The sequence below is a fragment of the Macrosteles quadrilineatus genome, unplaced genomic scaffold (genome assembly GCF_028750875.1).
Source record: "Macrosteles quadrilineatus isolate MER2022 unplaced genomic scaffold, UCM_ALF_1.0 Scaffold_3__2_contigs__length_128488019, whole genome shotgun sequence".
NCBI lineage: Eukaryota > Metazoa > Arthropoda > Insecta > Hemiptera > Cicadellidae > Macrosteles > Macrosteles quadrilineatus.
Window position 1 is genome coordinate 52,379,411 of NW_026542596.1, and position 27,031 is coordinate 52,406,441.

General features: G+C 35.2%; 1 protein-coding gene across 6 annotated transcripts in view; it reads right to left on the reverse strand.

The window, feature by feature from the left end:
• The window catches only part of LOC128988956 (prolyl endopeptidase), a 61,452-nt gene that overhangs the window by 22,637 nt on the left and 11,784 nt on the right, over positions 1-27,031 (reverse strand). For all 6 annotated transcript variants that reach the window (XM_054410752.1, XM_054410753.1, XM_054410754.1 and 3 more), the window contains 9 exons: positions 24,611-24,798; positions 24,295-24,377; positions 16,040-16,182; positions 14,927-15,092; positions 14,250-14,450; positions 10,792-10,977; positions 10,372-10,485; positions 9,789-9,937; positions 8,938-9,150 (listed from right to left, as the gene is read on the reverse strand). In XM_054410752.1, the coding sequence (XP_054266727.1) occupies positions 8,938-9,150; positions 9,789-9,937; positions 10,372-10,485; positions 10,792-10,977; positions 14,250-14,450; positions 14,927-15,092; positions 16,040-16,182; positions 24,295-24,377; positions 24,611-24,798 (1,443 nt within the window). The remainder of the gene's footprint in view (positions 1-8,937; positions 9,151-9,788; positions 9,938-10,371; positions 10,486-10,791; positions 10,978-14,249; positions 14,451-14,926; positions 15,093-16,039; positions 16,183-24,294; positions 24,378-24,610; positions 24,799-27,031) is intronic.

The following is a 27,031-nucleotide window of genomic DNA, read 5'->3' on the forward strand; positions in this document are numbered from 1 at the left end:
ATATCTGTGACGAGTGGGTTATAAACTGTGCTAACGAACAGTTATTTGATTTACCATCTACTGCCCTCGCTTCTCGCGTTGTTTATAATAGATAAAAGATGAGGCTGAGCTGTTGACCGTCCCATCTTCGACACCTACTCTTCCGAGCACCCTCAGTCTGGAGTCATGTTCTGTCGAGTAAGTGTATAATATAGGTAATATTCATTTTCAGAATTTATCAATACCCCACCCTTCAAATATGTCCTTCGTATTAAAACAGAATAAACTACTGCCAATAATAATTGACTATCTAATAGTAAATGCTATAACTGATACTATATAAGTTAAGTAGTTTTTAATCAATAACAAGCTTATAATTTTGTAGCAAAACTAAAACATGACTTTTTCAACAAATAAAAATACAGTGCGTATACAGTATGAATGCCTATTACATCATCTGCAAAAGCTGGATTTTGACCTCTTAACTAAACCACTACTGTATTTTGTTTGAAGAATTTGATAATAAACAATCATCCTCAAAATATTCAGATTACATTGTTGAGTGTTGATACATTGTTAAAGGGTTTTCATCACTACGGTTGAACAGACACTTTTTCCCGTGTGAGGAACTATTTTTCTTCATGTTGATCGACTATTCGAACAAACTATGTTTCAATATATATATATATATTTATAGATAACCTGTCAAAACTACTTTTAAGTTATTATCAATTTCATTTGCTTATGGAAGCAAGCAGGTGTTTATAGACCCACTTTCACTCGTGTTTTGAACGTTACTTTTCGCTACACTACAAAGACTAATTATTTTTTTAATTACAAAAAAAAACAGACATTGGATAATTATGTATTACAGTTAGGAACATTACGAAATACGTAGTATGTTTTATGTTATGACTTCAATTTAAAGTTAATATTTATATTGGTTGTACATTTTTGGTCGTTTTGGTCGTTGCCAATTAAAACAGTTCAAAATCTTTGTTTGTTAACATCGAAAAAATAAAAAAAACCTTGTTATCACGACTTTCGCATAGTAAACATTAATTTTTCGTAATAAACAAGGTAATGATGGATTTTCACAGATGATGAACATGCAACAAAACAGGTCATTTCACACGAAAGTAAATTTCAAAAAAACAAAAAGTATATTTCACATTGTTTCTCATTAATAAATTGTATTTTATTTATAAACTACAAAGTCACCTTTTATTTTGAGATTTGTAAACTGAGCATTATTTATTTGTTGTACAATACGTTTTTGGTAAGTTTTTCCTTATATTCTTACAGATACGTTGCGGGGTACATCGCAAAAGTCGTTGTAGACAAATACCATTGTAATAGCTGCAAGGAAGAATTAACTGTGGAAAACATTTTATCTGAACCCAATCAGCTTTTAATCCTCTACAAATCCTACGGCACAAAGGAGGGCATCTCACATCTCACTGCACCATCACCAACAATGGTTAAAATTACAGAAGTGATCCTGAACACATTTCAAACACATTTTCCCTCCCTTATGTACAAGAATAGTGTCAAAAGTGCTCTAGTGGACTTAGCTGTTACAGAAATAAGCAAAGTGGACAAACTATGGCTGCAACAAACTGACAATTGCTATGTTCATCGCCTTTTTCTAGTGAACTTCGTAATTCGCCTTAAAATTATGAAAACAATTTTATGGCAATCAAAAGAACTGAGGACTCCCAAATCCAGAACACCTAACTTCTCTCAATACAAGGAAAAACTTAAACTAGTTCAGAACTTGTAAATGCATTGCTACACTTGCACCTCTTCTACAATCAAAATCTGTCTCAAGTGGCATTGAATATTAACCTTAACAGATTTTTTATTCTTCATAATACTTGCCTGTAAATTTTCCTAGATGTTAATTTGTTCGTTTATGCCTATTACGTATTAATTGGACTTTTACCATTATATATTTTTTAACACCTTTTTACTGAAAATTATTGTATTATTGTAGTTTTTCTTTATTTTGATTGTTCTAGTAATTATTATTTTCTTCATAATTCCACGCATATTTATGTCGTATGCTTGTTTTTATAAATGCAGATTTTTTAATATGGTTAATTGTACATATTTAAAGTTTCCTATTTATGTCAAATTTTAAGAACTATTTTGGAAATTGTCCTAGCAATTCTTAAGATCTTCATAAGAAATATTTATCCAGAAATATTTATTTATTTTATATGCTTATCTTTATTCATGTTAATCTGTTGTTGATAGTTAATTTTGGTAAATTAAAGTTACCTATTTATGTCATAAATTTAAAAAAACAACTTGGTAGATTTTTAACAAATATAAATTGTACTATTAAATGTGATATACTGTAGCTAATGAAAGATTGAACACTTTTAGGGCTACGATTTAAATGTATGCTGTTAACGTAACCTTTTACATGTATATCGATAGTTTTATTTATTTTATTTGTGATGATGTTGCTACGCCATTAACCTTTTTAATTTGATGTTCATTTCATTTTTCATCATTCATAAGTTTGACCATTTCCTTTATTTACAACTCAACTTTGTGCCTGCAATTATGCATCTTACATGCGTTATTATTTTTTACTTTTAATTTTTCTTGTTTAGACTTTGTACATTTTAAATATAAATATGTTATGTATTTAGATTTAGTCAAGAATGTGTATATGTATTATTATATATACGCATATTAAAAATAGGGTTTTTTTTTGTTATTTTTGAGGGAATATAATAACGTAAATATAGCTTTCTGTTTAAATATTCGTTATTGGTTGTTCGTCTCTTAGAGCGATAGTGCCTATCTCTAAGAGAACTTCTCCATAAAAGAAGTACCCTGTTTCTGGTGGGAACTTTGACGCAGTAACAGGGCTTTGTGACTAATGTCCACCGGCACTAATCTATTTTTATCGTCAATCTTAAAGCAATCTATTTCAACTTGTCGTACGGTGTTAAAATGTTTTCTATTCATTCGTATGCAAACATTTATACGGATACCTTCAGTATGATACAATTTGTATCAATATTATTATTTGTTCAGTTCAACAATATTTGTAATAATACTAATAAAAAAAATTACAGTCTAAGTGACATTGACAGTAGATTTCAAAACAATAGAATCATATTGTTTATCAAGATTGTTTATAGTTTTTTTTTTTTTTTTTTTTTTTTTTTTTTAGTAGGTATAAATAATATTGTAACTAAATTGTTTAGGATAGTCAGTTTCCTTATTTAGTTCAGTATTTCAAAAAAATTTTAGTCCAACGTTTATTCTGCCAGGGCCACTTGTCGGCTTTACACGGGTACCGATGTCATAAACATCGTCCTTCTGCGAAAGGACGGACCCTCCCTTGCCAGTTCTTAGAATGTTTGTAATCCCCAATCCAGGGCAAGGGATGTGTCCTTTGTGATTGTGTCGACGAGCATCACATTGTTCAGTTCGCAAAGCTCTATAGGACGTGAGAGACTAATCCTTCCACGTATATTATAAGTCTAGGGGTGTGCGATGCATCGAAAATGCATCGAAATTTCGATTCGATTCGATTCGATGCATCGAATCGCGATTCGATTCAGCATGCATCGAAATCACGATGCATCGATTTGGCCTCGATGCATCGAAAAAGACCATGCAGCGGTTAACTCCCGATGCAACGATTACGTCCCGATGCATATTTAAAACTAATTTAGGACTCCAAAATGAGTTTTAGATAGGGAAGTGTCAATTATCGCTACCACCGATACTCGGACATTGCCCATACTAGGAATATCGGTATCAAGAATCAATTGCCAAACATCGATTTCGCCGATACCGACAGCCGACAGGGATGGATAGATATTTTATTTAACATTTATTTATTTGATATCTATTGGTTTAGTAATCACGCTAACAACTTTAGTAACCAACTTAGTACACTATTTAGTTCAAAACAGCTAAAGGTTATTTTCAGCTGTTCTCTCTGCAGGCAGATGATATTGCACAACACAATACAATCTACATTTCAAGATGTCAGACAGTCAGAATTCAGTCTCAGACAACCGGCGTGCGAGTGTCCTCAACACGAAATTATACTAAAAAATGTCTGTATCCATAAGTCAGACCTTTAAATGTATTATTTTTATTTTTAGAACAAAATAAATAACCTAAACTTGTCTAAATGTTCAGTTTCATCCCTGCATTACGCATCATTAGAAAAATTCGATTCAATTACAACATCGAGATCGAAGTCAGAGGGTTATTCGTATCGTAATCTACAACGCAGTGCGCGTGCGTGATTGGCTAAGTCGCTATGACGACACACGGTTGCCGTGGCAACCTACAGTGCGCACTGAGCTCTGCGCCTTGTGTATGAGGGAAGATTATACCAACAAACTATTTCAGGAATTCCATTTTGGGACGGATGAAAGATAAGGAAGAAACAAAAAGTGGTCACGTGTGCAAATGTAGTGGTCGAGACAATAAGGCTATATTATTGTCGCGTCGTTGTTCCTTGTTTGTTTACTTTTTCATATTCCCTATCAAACGCCCTTATCTGCTATCTCTCTCTCCCCCTCTCTCTCTAGCGATGTACTGATTAAACAGATTGTGGTTGACGACTTTTCTAATTAAGATTCCCTGTGGTTATTTTAGTTCAATCAATCCCATAACCTTTCTATCGTTTATCAAAATAATTAATTAATCTGTTTTGTATTTTATTTCCTCTAAACCAACCCCTATTTACCATCTGTATTTTATAATAATAATAATAAAATGTTTGTTTATAAAGTTTGACTGGCCACACAATTTTGTACCTATTTTATTTGGTATAAAGTAACAGATACTTTGATGATTATATATATATATATCAATAAGTGCTGCGTGCTGTAATGAATGCTTTTTATTATCAAAATAAGTAATGAATTATACATTTTTGATAATACATGGGTAATTGAATACCATAATGTCGTGTAGTTTCCTATTTTGTAACTTGCAAATAATAATAATTGATAGTTAATTCTGGAAAATGAAAAATAGTGAACGCATTCATAAACCTGTTGTCAAAACAGCAACGGTGTAAGGGTTTATTGTTTCAGAGGCTAGGGTGTTTCAAGGACAAAGTGCTGGGCCTCCCGGCTCAGGGGGGGAGGGGAGGTGGTGAGATTGAGAGAGAAGAGGGGGAGGAAACTGGTTTTGGCTATTTATTGATTAGTTCACCGACCCTTCTAGACAACAAAATTGAATGACAGTGACAGTGTTAAATCACCATGTTCTGTATTTAATTTCTTGTTTACTTTGTGTGTTATTCTATTAATTTAAGTGTTTTGTTCTATTTCCTCCTGGTCCCTTGCAAATTGTATTATCAATGCTAAATAATTGTGGTCAATTCAAATTATATTTTTGATTATTCAAATCTCCTACACAAAAAGACAAAAGTCAAACCAGGCAAGGAAAAAACCTACTATTGTAATCCCCATACCCAGCCATTTGGGAAGTGGTGAAAGTCTAGTCTAAATATAGCTCAAAGGTCTCACCCTTCCCTTCCCCCCCCTTCCAACCCCCTACTCAATGTTACTATTCCGCTCATTTCGAGGTCATTGCACAACGCCTGCCTCCCTTCTATTGTTTTGCCTTTATAGTGTTTCTATTCTGACTTTTATAAACATAAATTTATTGCTTACGTAACAGTTCAGTAGTGAAATTTTCTATTGTGAAACACTAGGCCTACTTTAAAACAAAATCACTACCGATCATGTCATTCTATTCTGTGTCAAGTCAGTATACCATTGCCAGTCAGTCGCCGGCGACTGCTTTGAGTTGACCTATTCTGTCGTGCCAGCTATAAAAATAGGTTAGGACAACTACCTCTTGCTTATTTCTATATTTGTATGACTGTAGAATCTACAGTGATACAAATTATCCACCATTTTATGTAAACACAAGTTACATTTCAACAAATAATGATCTTACAATTAAAGAAACCAATTCAAACTAACACAACACTAGCTGGTTTGGATTTAAGTACAGTACCAAACTAGCGAGTTCAAAGATAAGCTCGAGTTTCAAGGCCGTACTCTACTCGAACTCAAAATCTCGAATACTCGCCCATTTAGTGTTAATAGTATAAATTAGGGATGGTCAAGTTTGAAATTTCGGGAAATTTTAAATCTCGTTACACAAGATGAGATTTCTTTTTGGCCGAGATTTTTATCAAGACGAGAATAAAAAATAAAAAAAAATAAAAACGCCTACAGAAAGTCAATGCAATACCCGCAATACAGGAGCGAGTTGTAGTTGCGTTTCCTTTGCGAAGGCGTTCTTATTGAATTAATTCTCTAAATGTAAATATTGCTTTAATTATTTTAATAATATTACTTTAATAACATTTGAGAACTTTTGTTAAGTGTAAGCAGTGTGAGGAATGTTTTATTACTATAAAAAGTCAAAACAAGTACCAACTATTTTATAAAAATTAATATTGCTTTTATTTTATGATTTATTTTATTTTAGGATAAGTTTAACTCTATCCTAACTGATATCACTATGTTTCCTAATCGTAGGCATTTTTAATAACTTAGGCGTGATTAATAAAAAAATGTTATGTTTTTTAATAAAAGATTGTAAATATTGCCTATTATCATTATTTTTTTATTTAAACAGTCATCTAACAATGTTACAAAATCGGGTAAAAATTTTGAGCGTGCATTTCCCGTTGTGTATGAGAAGGGAAATCCTGTCTCGAAATTTTATGAGAAATAAAAAATCTCGTCTCGTCTCGAACTAAAAATCCAATCTCGTCCATCCCTAGTATAAATAAAATCGGATCCATTATAACCGGATCCAGCCTAAGATCCGATTGTAGTAGTAAACACTGATTATCAACTTTTTTGGTTCATGCTGATTTAAGAATGAACCAAAAGTATTGAAAGCCAACAAATATAAATGTGAAAACTAAGTAACAATACTACCTGTACATCATAAAATAAACTCTATTTTATTTAATACAGGTCAATAATAATAAACTTAACGATTGCTTTATTGATATAGGCTTATTCTAATTGTTAGTGAAGGGTGAATTTCCTTAGGCAAACCATAAAATTAGCAGTGTCCATTAATGAGGTTAGGTCAGCAACTATCCTCTTGTTCATAATTTTATTTAGTACATTTTTTACTTTAACTTTTTTAAGGTAAAGGATCCATTACAGAAACACATGTTGTATTTAATTTTTGAAGAAAATTATGCCGTGCTGCATCGAATCGAATCGCATCGATTCGAATCGAAATTCTTTGAATCGCATCGATGCATCGAATCGAAAAAAATATGCTGCATCGCACACCCCTATATAAGTCATTAGTTTTCATTCTGCAATAGTTTCTTTATTGCAATCCATTCATCACAATTTCATTTATACAGTCAAATAATAACATTTATAAAATTTAATGCGTAATAAAGTAATAGTTTATTTCAAATGTTAGTTTTATTATACCAAAACATAAGCGCACGATTACGGTCTACGAGCCGAGCGCATCGTTGCTGTAGACGTCAACAACGTACTGTGTATTGCAGAACTGCATTTCCGACGCGAAGACTACGCTAGCGCACTCTGAACTCGGGCCGCCCAACTAACTCGGGCAGCCCGAATAAATATGCCATGCAGTTTAGGCCGCCCCTGCTCTTCTCTGGTGTTTATTTATTCTATGCTAATAGGTTGTTTTATACAATTCAACTTTAGGTGAGGTAAGTAAGTTTCTGAGAGGTTAAACGTAATGGGATGAGAATTAGTACACTTCTATAATAACTGGAATATAAAGCAACTAAAGAATTTGACTGCTTGCTTTTATTTTGAGCTATGTTTATAAGTATATGTGCACAGAGGTTTTACTCACAACTAACATTGGTCTCCCAAGTAGGGAAGGATTGTCAAATCAAGAGGAAGAGAGTTACAATGATTGAATTCATGAGTTGAATCATAGACTAATCAACACAAGTAGACTCCTCATCCCATTGTACAATTTTGAAGCTTGTTTTTTGTGTCTAGTTCATGTACGTCCACACAGATCGCTAGTGTATGAAAAATTTTGTTTCTATTATTTAAGGGTTATTTTCATGATTTGTGATTTACTATTTGGTTATATGACTAGAAGACCAGTTATTGTTTATGATTATGCAGTTTTATTTGGTTAAATGATGTTTTAAATGACTGAAATATCAAGAAACAAATTGTAAACAAAACTTAACCTCTACAGTTGGACGTACAGAACTAACAATAAAATTGGCTTCAGCTGTTCCATAAGGATGACAAATCTACTAAGGGAGTATGTTTTATCTATGGTTGAATCCTGAAACCCAATGAATCAAGATATAATGTCGCACATATTTTACCGCTTATAATTATAGCCTAACTGGGGTTAGGTCACCTAAGGGTGTTTAGGTTAGGTTAGGTTAGACAGATTTTGTTATTTAAATTAATTAAATTCTTATTTGGAAGTTGATTTATCGGTGTGGTTGGTATAATATGTATGTACCCGGTATCATAGTGGATCTCAGGGACAACTGGAGCACACACAGGGCGAGTGGCAGATACAACGCTACAGCAAAGTCGCATGATCACAGGAGATTATCATGATGTTACTAAAGAATTTTGCAGCTATCATGGTAGATTCTGGCATTGTTAATAAATCTACTGTTATCGAGAATCAAGGATTCCTCAAATGGTCAACTGGCATTGAAAATTTTGTAGAGCCATGAATTATTGCAATTATTTAGGTAGCTGTTTTTTCCAAGGTTTAGTTTCAAAATTCAATCCAGGTCCTACAAGAATTTCTTATCTAGTCAAATTACTAATATCTCACTCCTACTAATTCTGGCCATAAGTAACAGCAGGTTGGGAAAGTTTTTTCAAATTGTAATTTAAAATATAACATCTTAATCTCATTTATCTGTATACCCACACCAGGCATCTGACTCACCCTACTTGTATCACCGCAGCCTTATACAGGTCTGGTCGCTGGTTGATGCAAGCGGCTACTAGCAGGCCACCGTTGGAGCCACCCTGTATAGCCAGCTGCTCACTGCTCGTGTAGCCATCCTTGATCAGGAACTCCCCAGCCGAGTGGAAGTCGTCAAACACATTCTGCTTGTTGAACAACCGACCAGAGTCGTGCCAGCGCTCTCCGTACTCCCTGTAATAAGTTCATGATATAGCTGGTTAACTGAGTGGTTATACTGCGCACCTAAACATCAAAAGGTTGCTGATTTATCATTTGAAGAGTCAGAAATTTTTTGATGGTTCAAAACAGGACCCAGTTGTCCTTGATCATTGGGCTAAGTCATAAATCTTGATCACAAATGGTCCTGACTAACCTGCTGGTCTTGGTCAGTAAAAAAGCTACACAAGGCATCTCACTTCATTCTACACTAACCCTTCACTCTCCTGTCCCTATCAACCAGATTTAAAAAATTGTGTGTTTAATGTTGTAATGTGTAATGTGTTAAATGTGTCAGATTTAATGTGTTTGTGGTAAAAACATTATGCAGCAAAATTTATATTCAACATTAACTCACCATCACCAACAATGAACTTCAAACAAAGAATATTCAACATGTTTCTAAAACAATATGTTTCAAAGAATTACTTTTTATCTTACCAACAATTCATCTTCATAGTAATTTTTAAATTGTATTCATAACTTATTCTTATGGAGTATTAAATTCAATTAAAAAAAATCAAGAATTAGCTAAACAAATTTCTAGGTAGAGGACACAATTTGATATGATTGAAATGTCAAAATTTAAAGGTTAAACATGTAAAAGAGCTTACCCTCCGCCCCTAAGGTTTGGCACAGCAAGAATTCCGTTGAGATGATGGATAAACACTAATCTGGTAACACTGAAGGATGGCTGGAGACTCACGTTAAAACCTCCGTAACCGTACAATAGTACAGGGTTCTTTCCATTCTTTACAATTCCCTGAAGAAATTACAACAGTGTTAAAGGAAATGTTGATTTTTAACTTAATGTAGGCAACAAACATTGCACTTGATTAAACATATTCTTTGAGAGCAGTACAGTTGTTGGAACCTACAGAGTAAGTTAGTTATTAAATAAAAGATACCACCAAATGTATGTTACTGTGTGATTTCAAAAAAGTTATACAGGGTGAAAGGGATGTCATAAAACTTCAGTTTTATTTATGTTTTAGAGATTAAGTGGTAGAGAGGAATTGCAAGTCTTAACTTTGCCTAAATAAAGATTTTTTTTAATTCATTTCATTCATTTAATGCAAGCCTATTTTTAGTTGAGATAAATATTCCTTGTAGCTTTCAGAGAGCAGAACAAAATATGAATTTTTAATGAAACCTAAACAGCACGTATTCTTCTTATTCATGTTAAAATCAGTTTACCTTTCTATGTATTATAAACATTGGTACTTTGGTTCCATCTTTACTGGTATAAAACACTTGTCTGGTTTCATACTGAGATGCATTGAAGCCTGCCACTTTCATCTCTCGGAAAACCTGGAAAAGGACATATTTTACAGATGAAGTCTTGAAAACTGAATGAATAAATTAATAACAACTTTTATTCATCTATACAACTACCACTACAACGGTTTTAACAAAACACAATACTATTAAAAAAATTAATAAATAATTAAGACTAGCCTACTTTTAATTCAATCCTATAAGAAATCAGCAGACACAGACAAAAGCTGCCTTCATCAGCTGAGTTGTTATCAAATAACTCAAATTCAATCAATTATATTTTAGTATCAAGTCAACATATTCGTCCTACGTTGAATAAATCTGGTTACTGATATTCACCGAAGGAGTCAGTTGATCCTTGGACAAGTCACATCTGTAGATGATGCCAGGACTGAGGAATGACGTGAACTGATAGAAGATCTCCTCGTACTTCCGCTTGCCTGAGTAACCAGTGATGGTCCCCATCTCTAGCGGCAGAGCCTTCACTAGCTGACCTGTCGTCAGGTCGTGTACTTGGAGAATATTCTGTCAAATAACAAACAAGAGATTAAAGTTAAACTAGGATGAAAGATAAACTAAATACACATTTTGAAACGATCAACTTTCTTTCTGATGGATTCTTCAATGTTCATTTTTTTATTTAGGTTGACTTTGATAATTCCAAAAAAGTAAAATATGAAAATTCAAGATTACCAGTATAGAGATTTGCAAACAAACTTATAATACGACTACACATCAATTCCGCGTTCTCATATTTCTAAATAACATCCGAACTTCACCTCTGGACGGGATCAATATGTCAAATGCTACGTAAATGTTTCCAAGTATGTGCATCCCCTGGACAGTCAGAGCTAAGCATACTTTTATCTGTCCTAAAAGAGAAGATTCAACATACATGAGGTAATTCAAAGTGGTAGCTGGTGGGTATAGGCTGTACCTGCTCGGAGATGTGACACATGAAAAAGTAACACAAAGAATAGTGTAGGCTTGCAATTTTGTCTCAACAATTTAAACTAGTTTGAGCTTGGTTTTGTGATTATGTATTTAAGTACCTATAGTGCTCTTATATAACTTGGAATTAAATTTTGTCGGAGTTAAAAGTAGCCTATTTCAAATTTAAATACTGTAACTTGGAATTATGGGGTGATCCCTTTGTTCACCTTAGAGCAAAGCTGGTGCCTTGAATTAAGCTTTGTGTAGCTGAGATCTTTTTATTTTACATAATCTTTTTGTTTAAGAAAGATTCACAGAAGTACTTAACACAGAAGATTAACTAACTTGAATTATCTGTACTATCTGGCAAAAAAAAATACATGAGAGGGCTGTCCGTTAATTAAGTTCTCCACCAAGCTTATGTTGCAGCGAAGTACGATAGCTCAAATCTGAGTGTCATGTTCCTCACTTCATCTACTGGTACTTCTCATCTAGCCTATTCCCAACTCTATGGGACGCTCTTGCCAAGTATACATTGCGATTTGCGATTGGTTTTCGGCAGGAAGGGAGACAATGCTGTAGATTAATGTTGCCAGTTGACAGATGTGTATGCTGAAAAGTGGTTTGACGTAGAAAATGTGCACAAGTGGCTCATCGAGTTTACAGAAGGCCATCTATATAATTAATACGCTACATGAAACTTTGTCGGTTGAACTCCTCCGCCATTTCTTAACCGATTTTATCCATTGACGTCTCATTGGAAAGAGCGTGTCGTGTAGATTTGCAAACTGGCCTTACATTTTTGAAAAAGTCCCTTGGGCTCTGCCCCAGTGGCTTTGAAAGTTCCCATGTTATCCTTATGGAGAACATAATTGTTTACATTTTGATCAGCTGTATAATTTAATTGCTGTTATTTATTTTTCAATTCAATGAAACGCATTGAGTACATTTATTTACTATTCGAGTTTGTGTAAACATAACCCCAAGACGGATCGTGTTAGTATGGTTGTATCTAAAATTGGTGTATTTATCGTTGTTTTGTGTCGCTATGACGGATCGTGTTAGCATGATTCTAACTTAAATTTGTGCATTTATTGTTGTTTTGTGTACCTATAATTTGTTTATTTGTTGTTTTTTTCTTTTAAATGCCTCCAACGCGACAAAAACGAAACATAGACAGGAGGCGTAATCGTGATAACGACCGCAGCAGAACAGTGGTGCGTAATAGGCTTAACTCATCACAGTCAGCACCTGACCCTGGACAATCTCAACTATTAGGTTACAAATGCGCCCTAACACTACCCCAAAACGACTGTTCGTTCTCAATTGGCCCTCTATCAATGACCTGTGTTGCCTGTACAGCGAGGCATTTAGAGAAGGAGAAAACCGGCCGGAATGCTTTAGGTTTATCAATAACGAAGATAAACATGGTCTGAGTTACACACCGGTAATCTTTGAGTTGACTCTTTTAAACTTATTTTAAATATGACTGTTATTCGTTTTGAAATAACTCCTAGAATACTTTGCAATTGCTCGAATTCGAGCAACATGTACACTAGTTCACAATTGTTCAATGAGGTTGGCAAACTTCCAGGGATGGCTACAGTCCTGGCTGACATTATAGGAACGTCCCCTATTGGTTCAACAATCTCTCTTGTTCGGTCACATGTTAAATTCTCCAAACTTTGGTTATTGCTTCAAACAAGACTGATGAACAGCTATCATTCATAATATTCAAAATCGTTGTTGGAAATATCGAGCAAATGAAACTCCCTCCACCCCTTGCACACATTTCTTATGTCCTAAAATTGTAATTAAAACACATCCGTCAACTGGCAAAGGACTTCAATCGCGGTTGTTAACTGAAACCTCAGAATGTGATTTATAGGTGGATGGAGCTTCAATTCTTTCCCACAGTGTTTTGAATACTATAGCAAGACTAAATGTCAGATAGGAGTGGGAATTGGCTTGAAGGAACATAACGTTGGCCTCAGATTTGAATTACCTTATGTCGGAAGCTCAATTTACTACAACTCTAGTACATACACATCAAGTTCCTCTTACAACACAAATAATACTAAAAACTTTCTAGTAGGGATGGACGAGATTGGATTTTTAGTTCGAGACGAGACGAGACGAGATTTTTTATTTCTCATAAAATTTCGAGACGAGATCGAGACGGGATTTCCCTTCTCATACACAACGGGAAATGCAGGTTCGGAATTTTTACCTGATTTTGTAACATTGTTAGATGACTGTTTAAATACAAAAATAATGATAATAGGCAAGAATATTTACAATCTTTTATTAAAAAACATCAGCATAACATTTTTTTATTAATCACGCCTAACTTATTAAAAATGCCTACGATTAGGAAACATAGTGATATCAGTTAGGATAGAGTTCAACTTATCCTAAAATAAAATAAATCATAAAATAAAATATTATTTTTTATAAAATAGTTACTTGTTTTGACTTTTTTATAGTAATAAAACATTCCTCACACTGCTAACACTTAGCAAAACTTCTGAAATGTTATTAAAATAATTAAAGTAATATTTACATTTGAAGAATTAATTAAATAAGGAAACGCAACTACAACACGCTCCTGTATTGCGGGTATTGCATTGACTTTCTGCAGGCGTTTTTAATTTTTTTTTTTTTTTTTTTTTAATTCTCGTCTCGATAAAAATTTCGGCCAAAAAGAAATCTCGTCTCGTGTAACGAGATTTAAAATTTCCCGAAAATTTCCCAAAATTTCGAGACTTGACCATCCCTACTTTCTAGCTGTCATACAACTTTTTTTAGATTAATGTCTGATGCTTTTTCATCTCAACGTTAAGTATATTTTACAAATTGACTACCTTGACGTCGTGAATGTAGCACAGCACCAGTTTGTCGTTGGCCGCAGCCGTCGCCCAGTCCAGGACGTCATTAGTGTGTTGAGCGACCAGAGTTTCCCACTTGTCCTGGGAAGGACATTCCATGTTGATCTTGATCAGACGGTAGTTGGGAGCGTCCTTGTTGGTACGGAACACGCACACTGGTCCGTCGTTGGTGATGTACTGAAAATATTCACAGTCAACGTCTGCATATGTCGTGAGGTTTATAGCACATATGTGTAAAAAGAACTTGTGAGTAAGTAAAGAACTTTGAGAGTAAGGAGTCTCTACACCAAACCATTTTTGAGCCCAAGTTCTAGGACACACTTTTTGACTACAGTTCAAGAAGTTGAGAACAATCGAGACACTCGATGTAATCGCAAGTTATCAGTAAATGTTGTTTGGGAGAAGGGGTATTGATTTTTATTTTTCAGAGAGTTATTAGCTAAAATTAAAAGGTACCAAGCAAACTCAACTCTATGATTTTAAATGCCTCAAAAGAAAGTTTTGCCGAATGACCATTCCAGCTAAAAACTTTAAAAACTCTTTAAAAATATATTTGGGACACAAATGCTGGTTCTACTACCTGCAAATTATGATGCTACTAATAATCATGCATAGGTATTAGAGGAATGATAGAATATAGCAAGAAGGAGTACCTCATAATCAGCCTCAAATTTGGTGATTATTGGAGTCAATTTTAATTTTCCTGTGATTTTCCCATCAGGTAAAGAATGGAGATCAGCAAAATACAATAGGTTGTCTTTGCAATCCTTTCTAGGAGTGATAAAAAGCCATCTGCCACAGTCACTAACGTCAGCACCACTGAAACAAGACCGTGCTTGTGAATGAAATTAGTTAACACTACACTAGCACTATGTTATTAGTGTGATGGATTAACTAATGTATCCAAATTTACTGTAAGTGTGTGTATAAATTAACAACACTTCAAACAATTAAATAATGGACCCTAATAATTATATCCCAAAATCAAGAACATCTTTTGCAGTCATGGCAAAATCAAGAACATCTTCTGAGGTCACAGTTCCTGGTGAAATAGAGGATGTTTTTGTGGCCTTAACAAGATTGTGAACAACTGCCACGGTCAAAATTGTGAAATTCTTCCATGGACTTGGCGAAATAGTGAATATGTTCCTAAAATTGCAGTAATAGGCCCAGAACTGCAATAATGACTGCACGTGGAACAGCAACTGGACATAATGGTATCTCAGGGTCACAGAAAAACTGTTAACATCAACGACGATCGTAGTGAAATCATCAATTTTCAATCCTGTATCTTCGTGAAAAATCTCCTTGAAAACTAAGCAGCTCGCACCCATCTAACATAAATGTACCGACCTCAGCATGGACTGAATATTATTTTCGGTACAAACCAATCCCTCGGACCAACTGTTGGCCTGACCTGACCCAAAATATTGTAGATCCCTACAGTATGGTACACGAGAGTCTGCAGTTGATGGAGGAGCCTATTTACCACAGGATTTCGAAGGAGCCAATGAGGATCGCATGTTGTTGCCAAATCTAAAAACACCAGCTGATTTGAAAATATTGTTTAGTATTTTTAATTAGTTTCGTCAACAGGCGATATGGCAACGTTGTACTAGCCCTGTATTGTCATTGGCTGACGCCAACTGCAGACTCTCGTGGACCCTAGTATAGACTTGATCTCTCTGGGCTATGACGGAAGCTTGAACTTAATTTACGGACAACCCTCATACCATTAAATGTTAAATTATCTGTCAGTAACTCACATAATGATGGATGGTTCCTCAGGGAACTCTGCCACCAGCACGTCCTGGGATTGTGGAGTACCTAGAGTGTGGTAGTACAGCTTCTGGTTCTTACTGCACTCCGTCTCAGAACCAGAAATCTTCCCCACTTGGTCTGGATATCTCTACAATTATGAACAAACTAGATCGGTGGTTCAGAATTTCAATGTACAAAGTGGCTACCTAAAACAGGTGTGTAACCGTAGCCAAATACCAAATAATGGCTATGAGGATGATGGTGATGGCCTTATGTTGTAAATATTGATTGTTTATATTTTACCTTGTGTCTTTGCAGTTTTTCATTCAGAGTGAAACAGAACTAGTCAATGGTTAAATGGGAAGGTTTCCTGGGTTCCCCCACCACTTTTTGTAGCTTAATCTAAATTATACTAGCAGTTACCCGGCGCGAGTTGCTGCGCTACTAACTTTTGTTTAAAATGGTAATTTGTTCTTTACGATAAATAATAAAAATGTATACCAAAAACAAAAATAGAATATTTATTCTTAATTGCCAGTGGATAAACAATGTTTTTTGTTTTTTCATTAGGTGTATAAATATACAAGGTTTTAGGGGTACCTACCACCACGTAAGCACGCAACATACAGCTGTCAGTGTGAAAAGCATATATTTTCTAAATTTAAACCGGCGATAGTCAGGGGTTGTGCCTTATAATGGTGATTGCAAAAGCAAGACGCAAAGGAAATTGTAGTCGCTTGAATTCAAAGGATAATTTGGATGAAATAATCGGTATTCTTTGGATTCAGACTATTAAGACTATCTCCTTTATATTTATACTTACATATTTAAACTTACCACTGATTATTTTTTGCTTATTAGCTGATTATTAGTTGCTTCGATCAAGTTTGTTGTCATTTTTTTAATCGTCAGTCGTGTTCTGTTGCACAGTTTGTGTGGATTTAAGTTTCACATTGGAGTTCCTTCTTTTAATGACGGTAATGTGGTGGGTTAATGACAATTGGGGGGCATTTAAATACCTGGGATAGCACGCACGATTATTATTCACTTATAATTTATGTTAGATTGTGTGGGTATATAACAAAAGATACAGTCTAACCTTGATATAACGAACCTCAATATAACGAATTCCTTGATATAGCGAATTTTTTTGAATCCCCTAGAACTCTCCATAAGACACAATGTATGTTTTATTGTTTTACCTCTACATAACGAACAAACCATATCAACTACCTTGATTTAACGAATTTTTCATGATCCCGGATAAAATAAGACACCTCAATATGACAAATTTATCATTGTCAGAACCTCTACATAGCGAATTTAACCTCTACTTAACGAATTGTCTGCGTCCCTCCCTCGATACAACGAACCCCCTACCCCCATTATTGTTTTTAAACAACTGAAATGGAAAGGTGACGTTATCGCTCACGCTAACATTCGTCTGCTCCATTTTAACACATCGCTGTCTGCCGTCTGCTGTCGTCGCTGCATGCGCGAGCTATGTTACAACTGAGAACTGATTTCATTCACTGAGGATTGATGACGACGTAATGTGTGTTATGCTGTGATTGGGTGATAAGTAAATATGGTGAATTGTACAATTTTTGGATGAATAAAAACCTAAGAAAGAAAAAAATAGAAGAACAAAGCAAAGAGAAAGAATAGAAACATTGTTATCTTAACATTCCTTTTACAAGTGTTTTTATTATCTTTAAGTTGGCTATGATTAAATACTTTTATAACGACTTATCTAATAATTTTATTATTTTCAATATAATTTGTTTAAACTAAGGCAACACCAATTCCATAGTTGATGATTATTACAGTATTGACATTCCTCTGTTGTGATTTAAAGCAGTACTGTAGCACTGTAGCCTACCGGCCTATCACGAGCAGTAGCTTACAAAACTCTCTACTGTTTTGTTTTGTTCTTTACGTGGTTTAATGCTATACAATACAGTGTTTGGCTAGGTTTTAGGTGGGTTAGAGAAAGCTGTGATTTTAAACTTACAGTTTGTAACCTGTAAACATGTAAACACTGTACTGTAAAGTATTGTAGCCTATGCTACTCTAATTGTGTTTTTGAGATCAAATCACGACCTATATTGACTGATGATGGTTCTGAACCTCGACTTAGCGAAATTCCTGCAAACCTAACCTCAATATAACGAACCTCGTTTTAACAAAATCCTTGATATAACGAATATTCAGTTTGGTCCTTTCAGATTCGTTATACCGAGGTTGGACTGTATTGCCAACCCAACTGTATTAAGGCATTGCCAATCCTTTTTATTTTTGATAATACTTTGATAAAGGTTTTTACTTTTTATGTTTACATATTCAATCGTGGAGAACTTAAAGGTTGTTGAGTGCACAGGTGTGCTGCGATAGGGGATTTGGACTTATACAAAAGTAAAATAGTGTTCTTTACTGCATTCTGTGGAAACAGTGTGGTACTATTTCAAATCATGATTAATACAGAATGTTGTGATTATTCAAACCTACAAACTTATTATCCCAGTGCAACTTTTCTTAATTGTGGATAAAATTATTATAATTTACTATTTATTTCAATGCCAAATTTTTAAGTAATTCAGAGAGTTTTTAGACAAAGGATTTACCTCTCTTATTCATAGATTCTACATTTAGTACGGTATCAAATTTGTATCCAAATTCTTGTTAAAAGTCAAAAATGGAAAGAGAAATAGACTAGATACTGGGCAGAAAATAATTTAATTATTCACAAATGAAAAGTTACTCAATCATAGTAAAATGCTACCAAACAGTTATTTTTCTATTTTCAACATAACTATTCATTCAAAAATCATATGTGTTAAAATTATTAAAGTTCATATTTTTATACCAGCTGGAAAAAGACAAAAAAATATAAACCATAGATTATTGAAATAAAATGTTTGAATACTATATCCAACATTCTCCCACCTTTTGACTTGCAAAGTCAAAATATTAATTATTAATTCAGGTATCTTTGTGGGGGTATAATTTTTCTTCCTCTTTGTGTGTAAACAGGTTGATCAGGTTCACGATCAACACCTTCAGCTACTTGTTCGTCTTCCATTTCGAATGTTTCATTACCATCTTGATTGTCTTTCTGCTGGACTAATTCAAGTGGAAACACATGTTGTATGGGTCTCAGCACTGTTCCTTTTGATGTTTTCATTTCCACAAGACGTATGTTGCCATCTTTTCCAGGAAGTATCTTCTCAATCTTCGCCAAAGGCCAGTCCATCCGTTTGGTATTGTCGCTTCCAAGTAAAACAATTTCTCCAACTTGCACTTGACGAGATTTCTTCTTCTTCGAATGTAACACCAATTGACTTAAATATTCGCTTCTAAATCTTTGTTCAAGATCTTCTTTTAATTTTAATTTAAAGTTCCAACGTCGAGACAAATTTGTGCAGTTGATCTGGTCCAAATCAATAACTCCATACTCCTTCGTACCATACAAAAACATAGCTGGCGTCAAAACTTCCATGTCATGGCTGTCTTCTGAAATGTAAACGGTCAAAAGTTCTTCATAAGTCAAACTAGCTCTTCCTAAGACTCTGCGAAGAAGCTGTTTCAATAGTCTTATGAGTCTTTCCCACCAGCCTCCCAATCTGACGACTTTATCAAATCTGGAGAAATATCTGTAATGCCAACAATCTGGTTCAGGTTTTGAATTAATCAGAATCTTTGTAGTTAATTTAATCTTCCTAAGTTCAGAATTTACTTCTTTCTCATCACAAACATCACTGAAGTTTTGGTTAGGCCACAAGTTTGATGAGTTTCTTAGCCATTGTGGTCCCTCCCACCATTTCGACTCTACTAGCTGCTTAGGAGAACATCCACGTGACGGCAAATCAGCTGGATTCATATGGCCTGGAACATGATTCCAAGATTCAATGTTACTAAGGGATCTTATTTCCTTTACTCGGTTCCAAACAAACACTCCCCAGTAATCTTCTCGACGAATCCATGACAAAACGGTGGTTGAGTCGATCCAATAAAATGTTTTGACATTTTCAAATCCCATACTCTTTAAGACGTTGTCAGTTAGACGAGCGCCAATGGTAGCCGCCAGTAACTCCAGCCGAGGAATAGTCATCTTCTTGACAGGTGTAACTCTACTCTTCGCTTGAACTAATTGAACTGTGGTATGTCCATTAGATTCACCCCTCAGGAAAACCGCGGCCGCATAAGCGTCCTGGCTTGCATCACAAAAACAGTGAACTGTCCAAGAAATATTCCCTCCGATTTCATACCCAAAATATCTTGGAATTTTCAAATTTGAAAAAACCTCAAGTTGCTTTGCCCAATTTAAAAACAAAAGTTTCAACTCTTCTGAAACCTTGTCGTCCCATCCAATTTTACTTTCCCACGTTTTCTGCAGCAATATCTTAGGCAAGAGTGTAGCAGGACAAGTTATACCTATGGGGTCAAACAACTTGTGAGCAAAAGACAAAATAGATCTCTTTGTGACTATTTCAGGTTCTTTAAAAACAAAGTTTTCAAAATTCAACTCAATCATGTCAGTATTTTTGTTCCAATTTAAACCTAAGATAGGTGTCAAGGTAGAATCATTTTTAAAACTCTGAATTTCTGTGTACTCCCAACTCCGAAGACAGAATCTAGCATCTTTCATTACAGAAGTCGCTTGATCTACAAATTGATTCAATTCTGAAAAGTCATCAAAACTTGCCATACAATTATCTACATAGAAACTTCTCGACAGTGTCTCTACTACTTTTCTTGAGTAGTTTAACGATCCAGAATCTATCAAGTCTAATGTTTTTTCTAAATGAAGTTTTATTACTGCACTTAGCATAAATGGGCTACAGGTAACTCCAAAGACCACTCTAGCGTGTCTGTAAACAACCAATTGACCATCTTCATTAATCCACAAAAAACGAAGAAAATCTCTATCATCCGTATGTACACCAATCTGAAGAAAAGCCTTCTCGATGTCAGCAACAACTCCATATCTGTGTAGTCTAAACCGATTTAATATGGACGGAATCAATTCAATTAGATTGTCCCCTTTTTCTAGACAATCGTTCAACGAGGGCTGATTCTTTTCTTTAGCGGATGCATCAAATACAGGTCTCAATTTCGTGGTAAGACTGTTTTCTTTTATCACATGTCGATGCGGTAGGTAGTGACCAATTTCCAAATCAGCATCGTTAACCTTCTCTATGATACCTAATTCCTCCCAGTCAGACAACACCTGTTGATATGAACTAAGATATCCACTAGAATTAAGTTTATTTGTAAGATTACTGAGTCTCTTCTGTGCTACTTTTAAATTAGTAGGTAACGGCGGGTGATCATCAACCCATGGCAATTTGACCTGATATCTGCCATCATTTTCCACTGAAACAGATTCTACAAAATGTTCCATTGTTCTACTTTTAACTGAAGATTCACTCTTGACCTCCACTGGATCCTTGATTCCTAAAACATCCAAACTCCACAAATCTGAAATGGATTTATTATCAATAGGGGAAAGTAAAGAAGTTACTGCCATAGAACTGGACCTGTCATTCCCTTCAACTGTAGTTCTTCCCATTAAAGTCCAGCCCAACAAAGTGTGCATCGCAACTAACCCGTTGGAAAGCAGATATCGTTTCTCAGTGTAAAGTTTCCCGGCAACGTCTGCACCTATCAGAACTTCAATAGGCCCGTCTCCATCTGTTATATTAATTCCCAGTGTTCCAAGCTCTATGGACCAAGGACCAGGCTTAACTGTTGTAACATCGTTACAAATTATATCTTGATCAAGAACGTCAAAATTGCAGGCATAGCTGTTATTTAAGTCACTTAGTCTAACCTTATAACACGCATGTTCAATTGTTTCAGTACTAGTGCCACCAAATAAAGCATGAGCTAGCTTCTCCCTTCTGACTATGTCGTAGCCAAATTCCTTTGCTGTATTTTTCAAAATATAAGATCGCTGTGATCCCGTATCTATTAAAGCACGTGCTGTTCGCTCTCGATTTTGGTTTCTAATTTTTACTAAAAAGGTTTGTAAAAACACTTCTGTGTGAACATTGTTTGCTAGAGAACTTTCTTTGCCTGGTTGTTCACTCAATGAACTTCCTTCTGCAGCAGACGCCCTACACATAACAGCGGTGTGCCTCTTTCCACAGATGGGACATTTTACTCTAATTTTACATTGCGCACTCCTATGACCATACTTCAAGCAAGTAAAACAACAACCATTTTTTACAACGATTTTCACCTTCTCGTCTGCTGTCAATTTACTGTCTTTACAGTTTTCAGCTAAATGGTTGGAACCACAAAACATACATTTAACGTCTTTAGTATTTAACTTATCAGACTTCGTTGGGTTAACTAAACCAGCAGCTGTCGGCATCATTTCAGTATGTCTGGCGTAACTAGGCTTAGGTCGAAATACAGTAGATTTACTTACTTTAGGCTGTAGGTTAGGTCGCTTACTATTTTCAAAACCAGATGCGGCTAGAGTAATCCTTTCCTCGTTAGCAACCTCCTTTTGCAGAAACTTCATCAAACCATCAAGTCTATCCTTAAGTTCAGCATCAACTTCATAGCCGGAGTGACGCTGCCAAGCTCTCAACAGTTCCTCAGGCAAACAAGACTCTATAAGAGGATATAACATAGCAGAACATTTGTCAGTTGTTACTCCTAATGTCTCCAATGCTCTTAGCTGGGTTTCCAGTTTATCGTAAATGCAAGAAACTTCTACCTTACTGTTTAAATTACTCAGCACTAACTTCAAAAGCTCTCTAATATACACTTCTATGAGAAGGTCATCTCTACCAAAACGACTTTTAAGACTTTGCAAAGCTTTTGAATAGTTCTCAGCGGTAGCAGGATAGCTTTCGACCAGCTGACGAGCCCTAGAATTAGCTAAAGTAGCCTGCACAAGATAATGATATTTATCAATATCGTCAATATTCTCGTCATCATCTATTCTTTTGAATTGTGCCCAAAAAGGTAGCCAATCCTTCAAATCCCCGCTAAACTTTGTGAATTCAATAGTAGGTAGCCTCAGCTTAGTCCTAACAGCAGTAGATTTACTCATTACAGACCCATTGGACTCAGGTGTAGTAGCCCTAGACCTAATCAATCTACTCTGTACAGCTATACTAATTCGATTAAACTTCTCTACATATTCATCTGCTAGCCTAACTTCTTCAATTAACTCTTCTTCATCTGCTTCAGAATCAAGTAAGAAATCTAAAATTTCCCTGTCCAAAGTTTTTAGTTCTTCTATCTTACCTTCCAGAGAGCGCAATTTACCCTGTATATTGTGTAGGTCTTGCTCATCTTTGCATAGCTCCTCATTAATTCCATTATAAATTCTGGTAAATGCTGTTCTGAAGGTTTTTCTCAGTTTCCTATTTCTTTCCATTATCTCAATAGTGACTATCTGTTTAAGAACTCATACAGTCCTGTCACGGTCGCCAAATGTTAAAAGTCAAAAATGGAAAGAGAAATAGACTAGATACTGGGCAGAAAATAATTTAATTATTCACAAATGAAAAGTTACTCAATCATAGTAAAATGCTACCAAACAGTTATTTTTCTATTTTCAACATAACTATTCATTCAAAAATCATATGTGTTAAAATTATTAAAGTTCATATTTTTATACCAGCTGGAAAAAGACAAAAAAATATAAACCATAGATTATTGAAATAAAATGTTTGAATACTATATCCAACAAGTAATTCAGAGAGTTTTTAGACAAAGGATTTACCTCTCTTATTCATAGATTCTACATTTAGTACGGTATCAAATTTGTATCCAAATTCTTGTTAGTTCAATTCAGTGGTTGATAACAAAAGAATATGTTAATTTGACAAATTTTAGGTGTTATAATCTTTTGTAAGATCAAGAGACTGAAAAAAGATTTATTTGTAAAAGGTTATTTGTGTTATGAAGTTTTTGTGTACTTCCAACTGCCTGGATCTCTTTTATAGGGTACCGGTAAGTGAGTTGTGTAACTATTGCTTATATTTGTATGTATACAAGTGACCCAGAGAACATTTGAGTGAATTTGTACAAACTGGAATCTAAAGAGTAAAAACTAATATTTAAATTATTTGGATGATTAATGTGATAATTAAAGGTACTTAATCGTCTCAACAAGCCACTGTTCAACCGGCCATTACTTTGACTTACTTACCAACTGCTGTAATAAAAATTCAGAAAAATGTAGACGACAATTAATTAACAAAAATGTCTTACACATAGTAAATAAGTAACTTACCCCATAAAATATTCCTTTATTATCGTGAGTCCAAGTCATACTCGAACATTTCACTTTCTCCAAAACCTCTGGGAAGTTCTCACCTTTAAAAGAACGTTGATAAACTTAACTAACTTTTCAGTGGCTAAAAGGTAATAACTAATAAGTGGCTCATAATGTTTACGGTAATTTTTAAATTAGTAGAAGAATAAAATCCCAATTTTAAGTGGACAAAAAAATATTTCCAATAACGATAAATAGAACAAATACCTCCCATTGAAACCTGTTATAGTAGTGCATGGTTAACATGGAACAGAGTATAAGTTGGGCAACTTACCAGTTTCAATATCCTTGAAGTGGATCGTGATCCAATCTGATCCACACTGACTCAATCCGTACGCAAGTAACTTGTCATCTTCAGAAAATGCTTTACCCGACAAAGCGACAGTTCCATCTTCAGACAAAGTGTTAGGATCCAAAAATACCTTCGGTTCATCCTCCAGTGAGTTTTGTACATAGAGAACACTGAAAGTTCAACAAATTTGTTATTTTCTTACAACACAATTTGCTAGGGGTCTGGGGTACAGAAAATTTAAGGTCGATACGGTGCAGTATTTTGTACCTCAGTTCTCGGTACAAAATCGGTAAGGTACGCGGCTACCAGTAATTTTGTGGTTTTCTCCTCAGATTGAAACCATCCTCAGATTCGTTGCCGTCGAGTTGTTGTTTACAAGTGTTTTGTTATTTAATTTTCTCTTGTGAAAATGGATAGCAGCGATATTAGCAGTGGCGGTTCTAGGACTTTGTCAAGGGGGGGCTACCTGGGGGCTTGGGGGGTGCACACCCAATAAAGCAGGGGGGTCCCGGGGTCCTCCCCCAGAAAAAATTTGAATTTTCAAAGCCGTTTGGTGACTTTCTAAAGCCATTTTTAACATCTAAAACCGCGGACAATTGTCCATAAACTCCTCCCATTTCCCCTGTTGTTTGTAATGAGAAAAAAGACATTTAAAAAATTAAACCATGACGATTGCATTCATAAATCTCAAAACATAATGTAGACTACGGCCATATCCTCCTAAAAGCCGTTGGGTGACTTTCTACAGCCAGTTTAATGTCTAGAGCAGTGGTCCCCAAATGGCGGACCGCGGTCTGAATCCGGACCGCCGCCTAATTTTTTACGGAACGTTAGTTCGAATTCACAAACTGTGTTTTTTATGTATTTTTATCTTTTAGTGAATTTAAACTTTATTTGAACCTACAGATATATCGCTACCAACCATTAAAGATTAAAATATTTGATACCAGAAAACTATTTTTATCGAAACATAGTTAATTTATAGTTAATTCGCCGCGCTCCGCGCTAGATAAAAACCGTTATGAGCGATGCTATGTACCGGCTTTTTCTTTACGCTTCCTCCCCTCCATCGCTAATTGAACTCGCCCACCCAGTGGCCACGTCACGTCGTCATCACCAGGCCGCCCGCACTGGCTGTAGTCAGCATTGTCGATGTCGCGTCGTCTGTTTGTTTACTAATTTGGTGTTTAGTTCTCTCATTGATTATTCATCCTGTTGTGTGTTAGTTATGCAAAAAGTGTAGTGCGAATTACTTACAATGGATAACAAAAAGCGGAAAGTAGACAGTGAAAATAGGCAGTTTTACCAGAGTGGACGGACCAGTATTGGTTTATACTTCCAAACAAAAGTGGAGCTGTGCCTGTGTGTTTGATATGTCAACAAACAGTATCTGTTGTCAAGAGTTCAAATGTTAAACGACACTTTGAGACTAAACACAAGCCTTTTGATACAAAATACCCAATGGGAAGTGATCTTCGCAAGTCTAAGATTGAGAGTTTAGCATGATTGAGGCAGGAAACGTGTTATTTGAGAATAAACAAGATGTTGTTGACACTATTCGATGCATGCCGCTTTCTGCATCTACCAGCACACGAAACACTGAAGTTTTAGCAGAAGAAAGTTCTAAAAGCTTGAAACAGATTCTAGCAGCTACAGACAGATAGATACGCTTTAGCATTGGACGAATCAAGTGACATTACCGATACAGCTCAATTGATTGTTTTTGTGAGGTTTTTGGACAGTAAAAAAGAACAGTTTGTGGAAGAATTGTTAACTATGTTGCCAATATCTGGGCAAACACGCGGAGAGGACCTATACAACGTTTTAATGGACTATTTTGAGAAGAGAAAGCTGACTTGGATTTGAAAAAAATATATCAGTAACGACGGATGGTACTCGTGCGATGACAGGAAAAAACAAAGGCTTGGTAAGTCGAATGAAAACAGACCCTAAATTTAATGAAAGTTTGCTAGCCTACCACTGTATTATCCATCAAAGTGTGTTGTGTTGCAAACTGAATCCTGCTCTTGAAAGTACAATGCAAACTGTAGTTAAGATCATTAACTTCATAGGATCAAAGTCTTCACTTAGGCACCGTCAATTCAAATCACTTCTTGAGGAAACTGAAGCACAGTTTGACGAATTATTACTTCACAACAACGTAAGGTGGCTGAGCAAAGGATTTGTACTCCAACGGTTTTTTTGCTGTTATGGAGGACATAAAAGTATTTCTTTCAGAATGTAGTGAAGAAGTTGCAAATGAACACTTGGGCTTTCTGCTTGATACAGAAGACACTATTCCAAAATTAACTTTCCTGACAGATGTCTTCAGACATTTCAATTTTTTAAACTTAAAAATTCAAGGGAAAGGACTTTTTGTGTGTGAACTTCTCTCAGAAATTA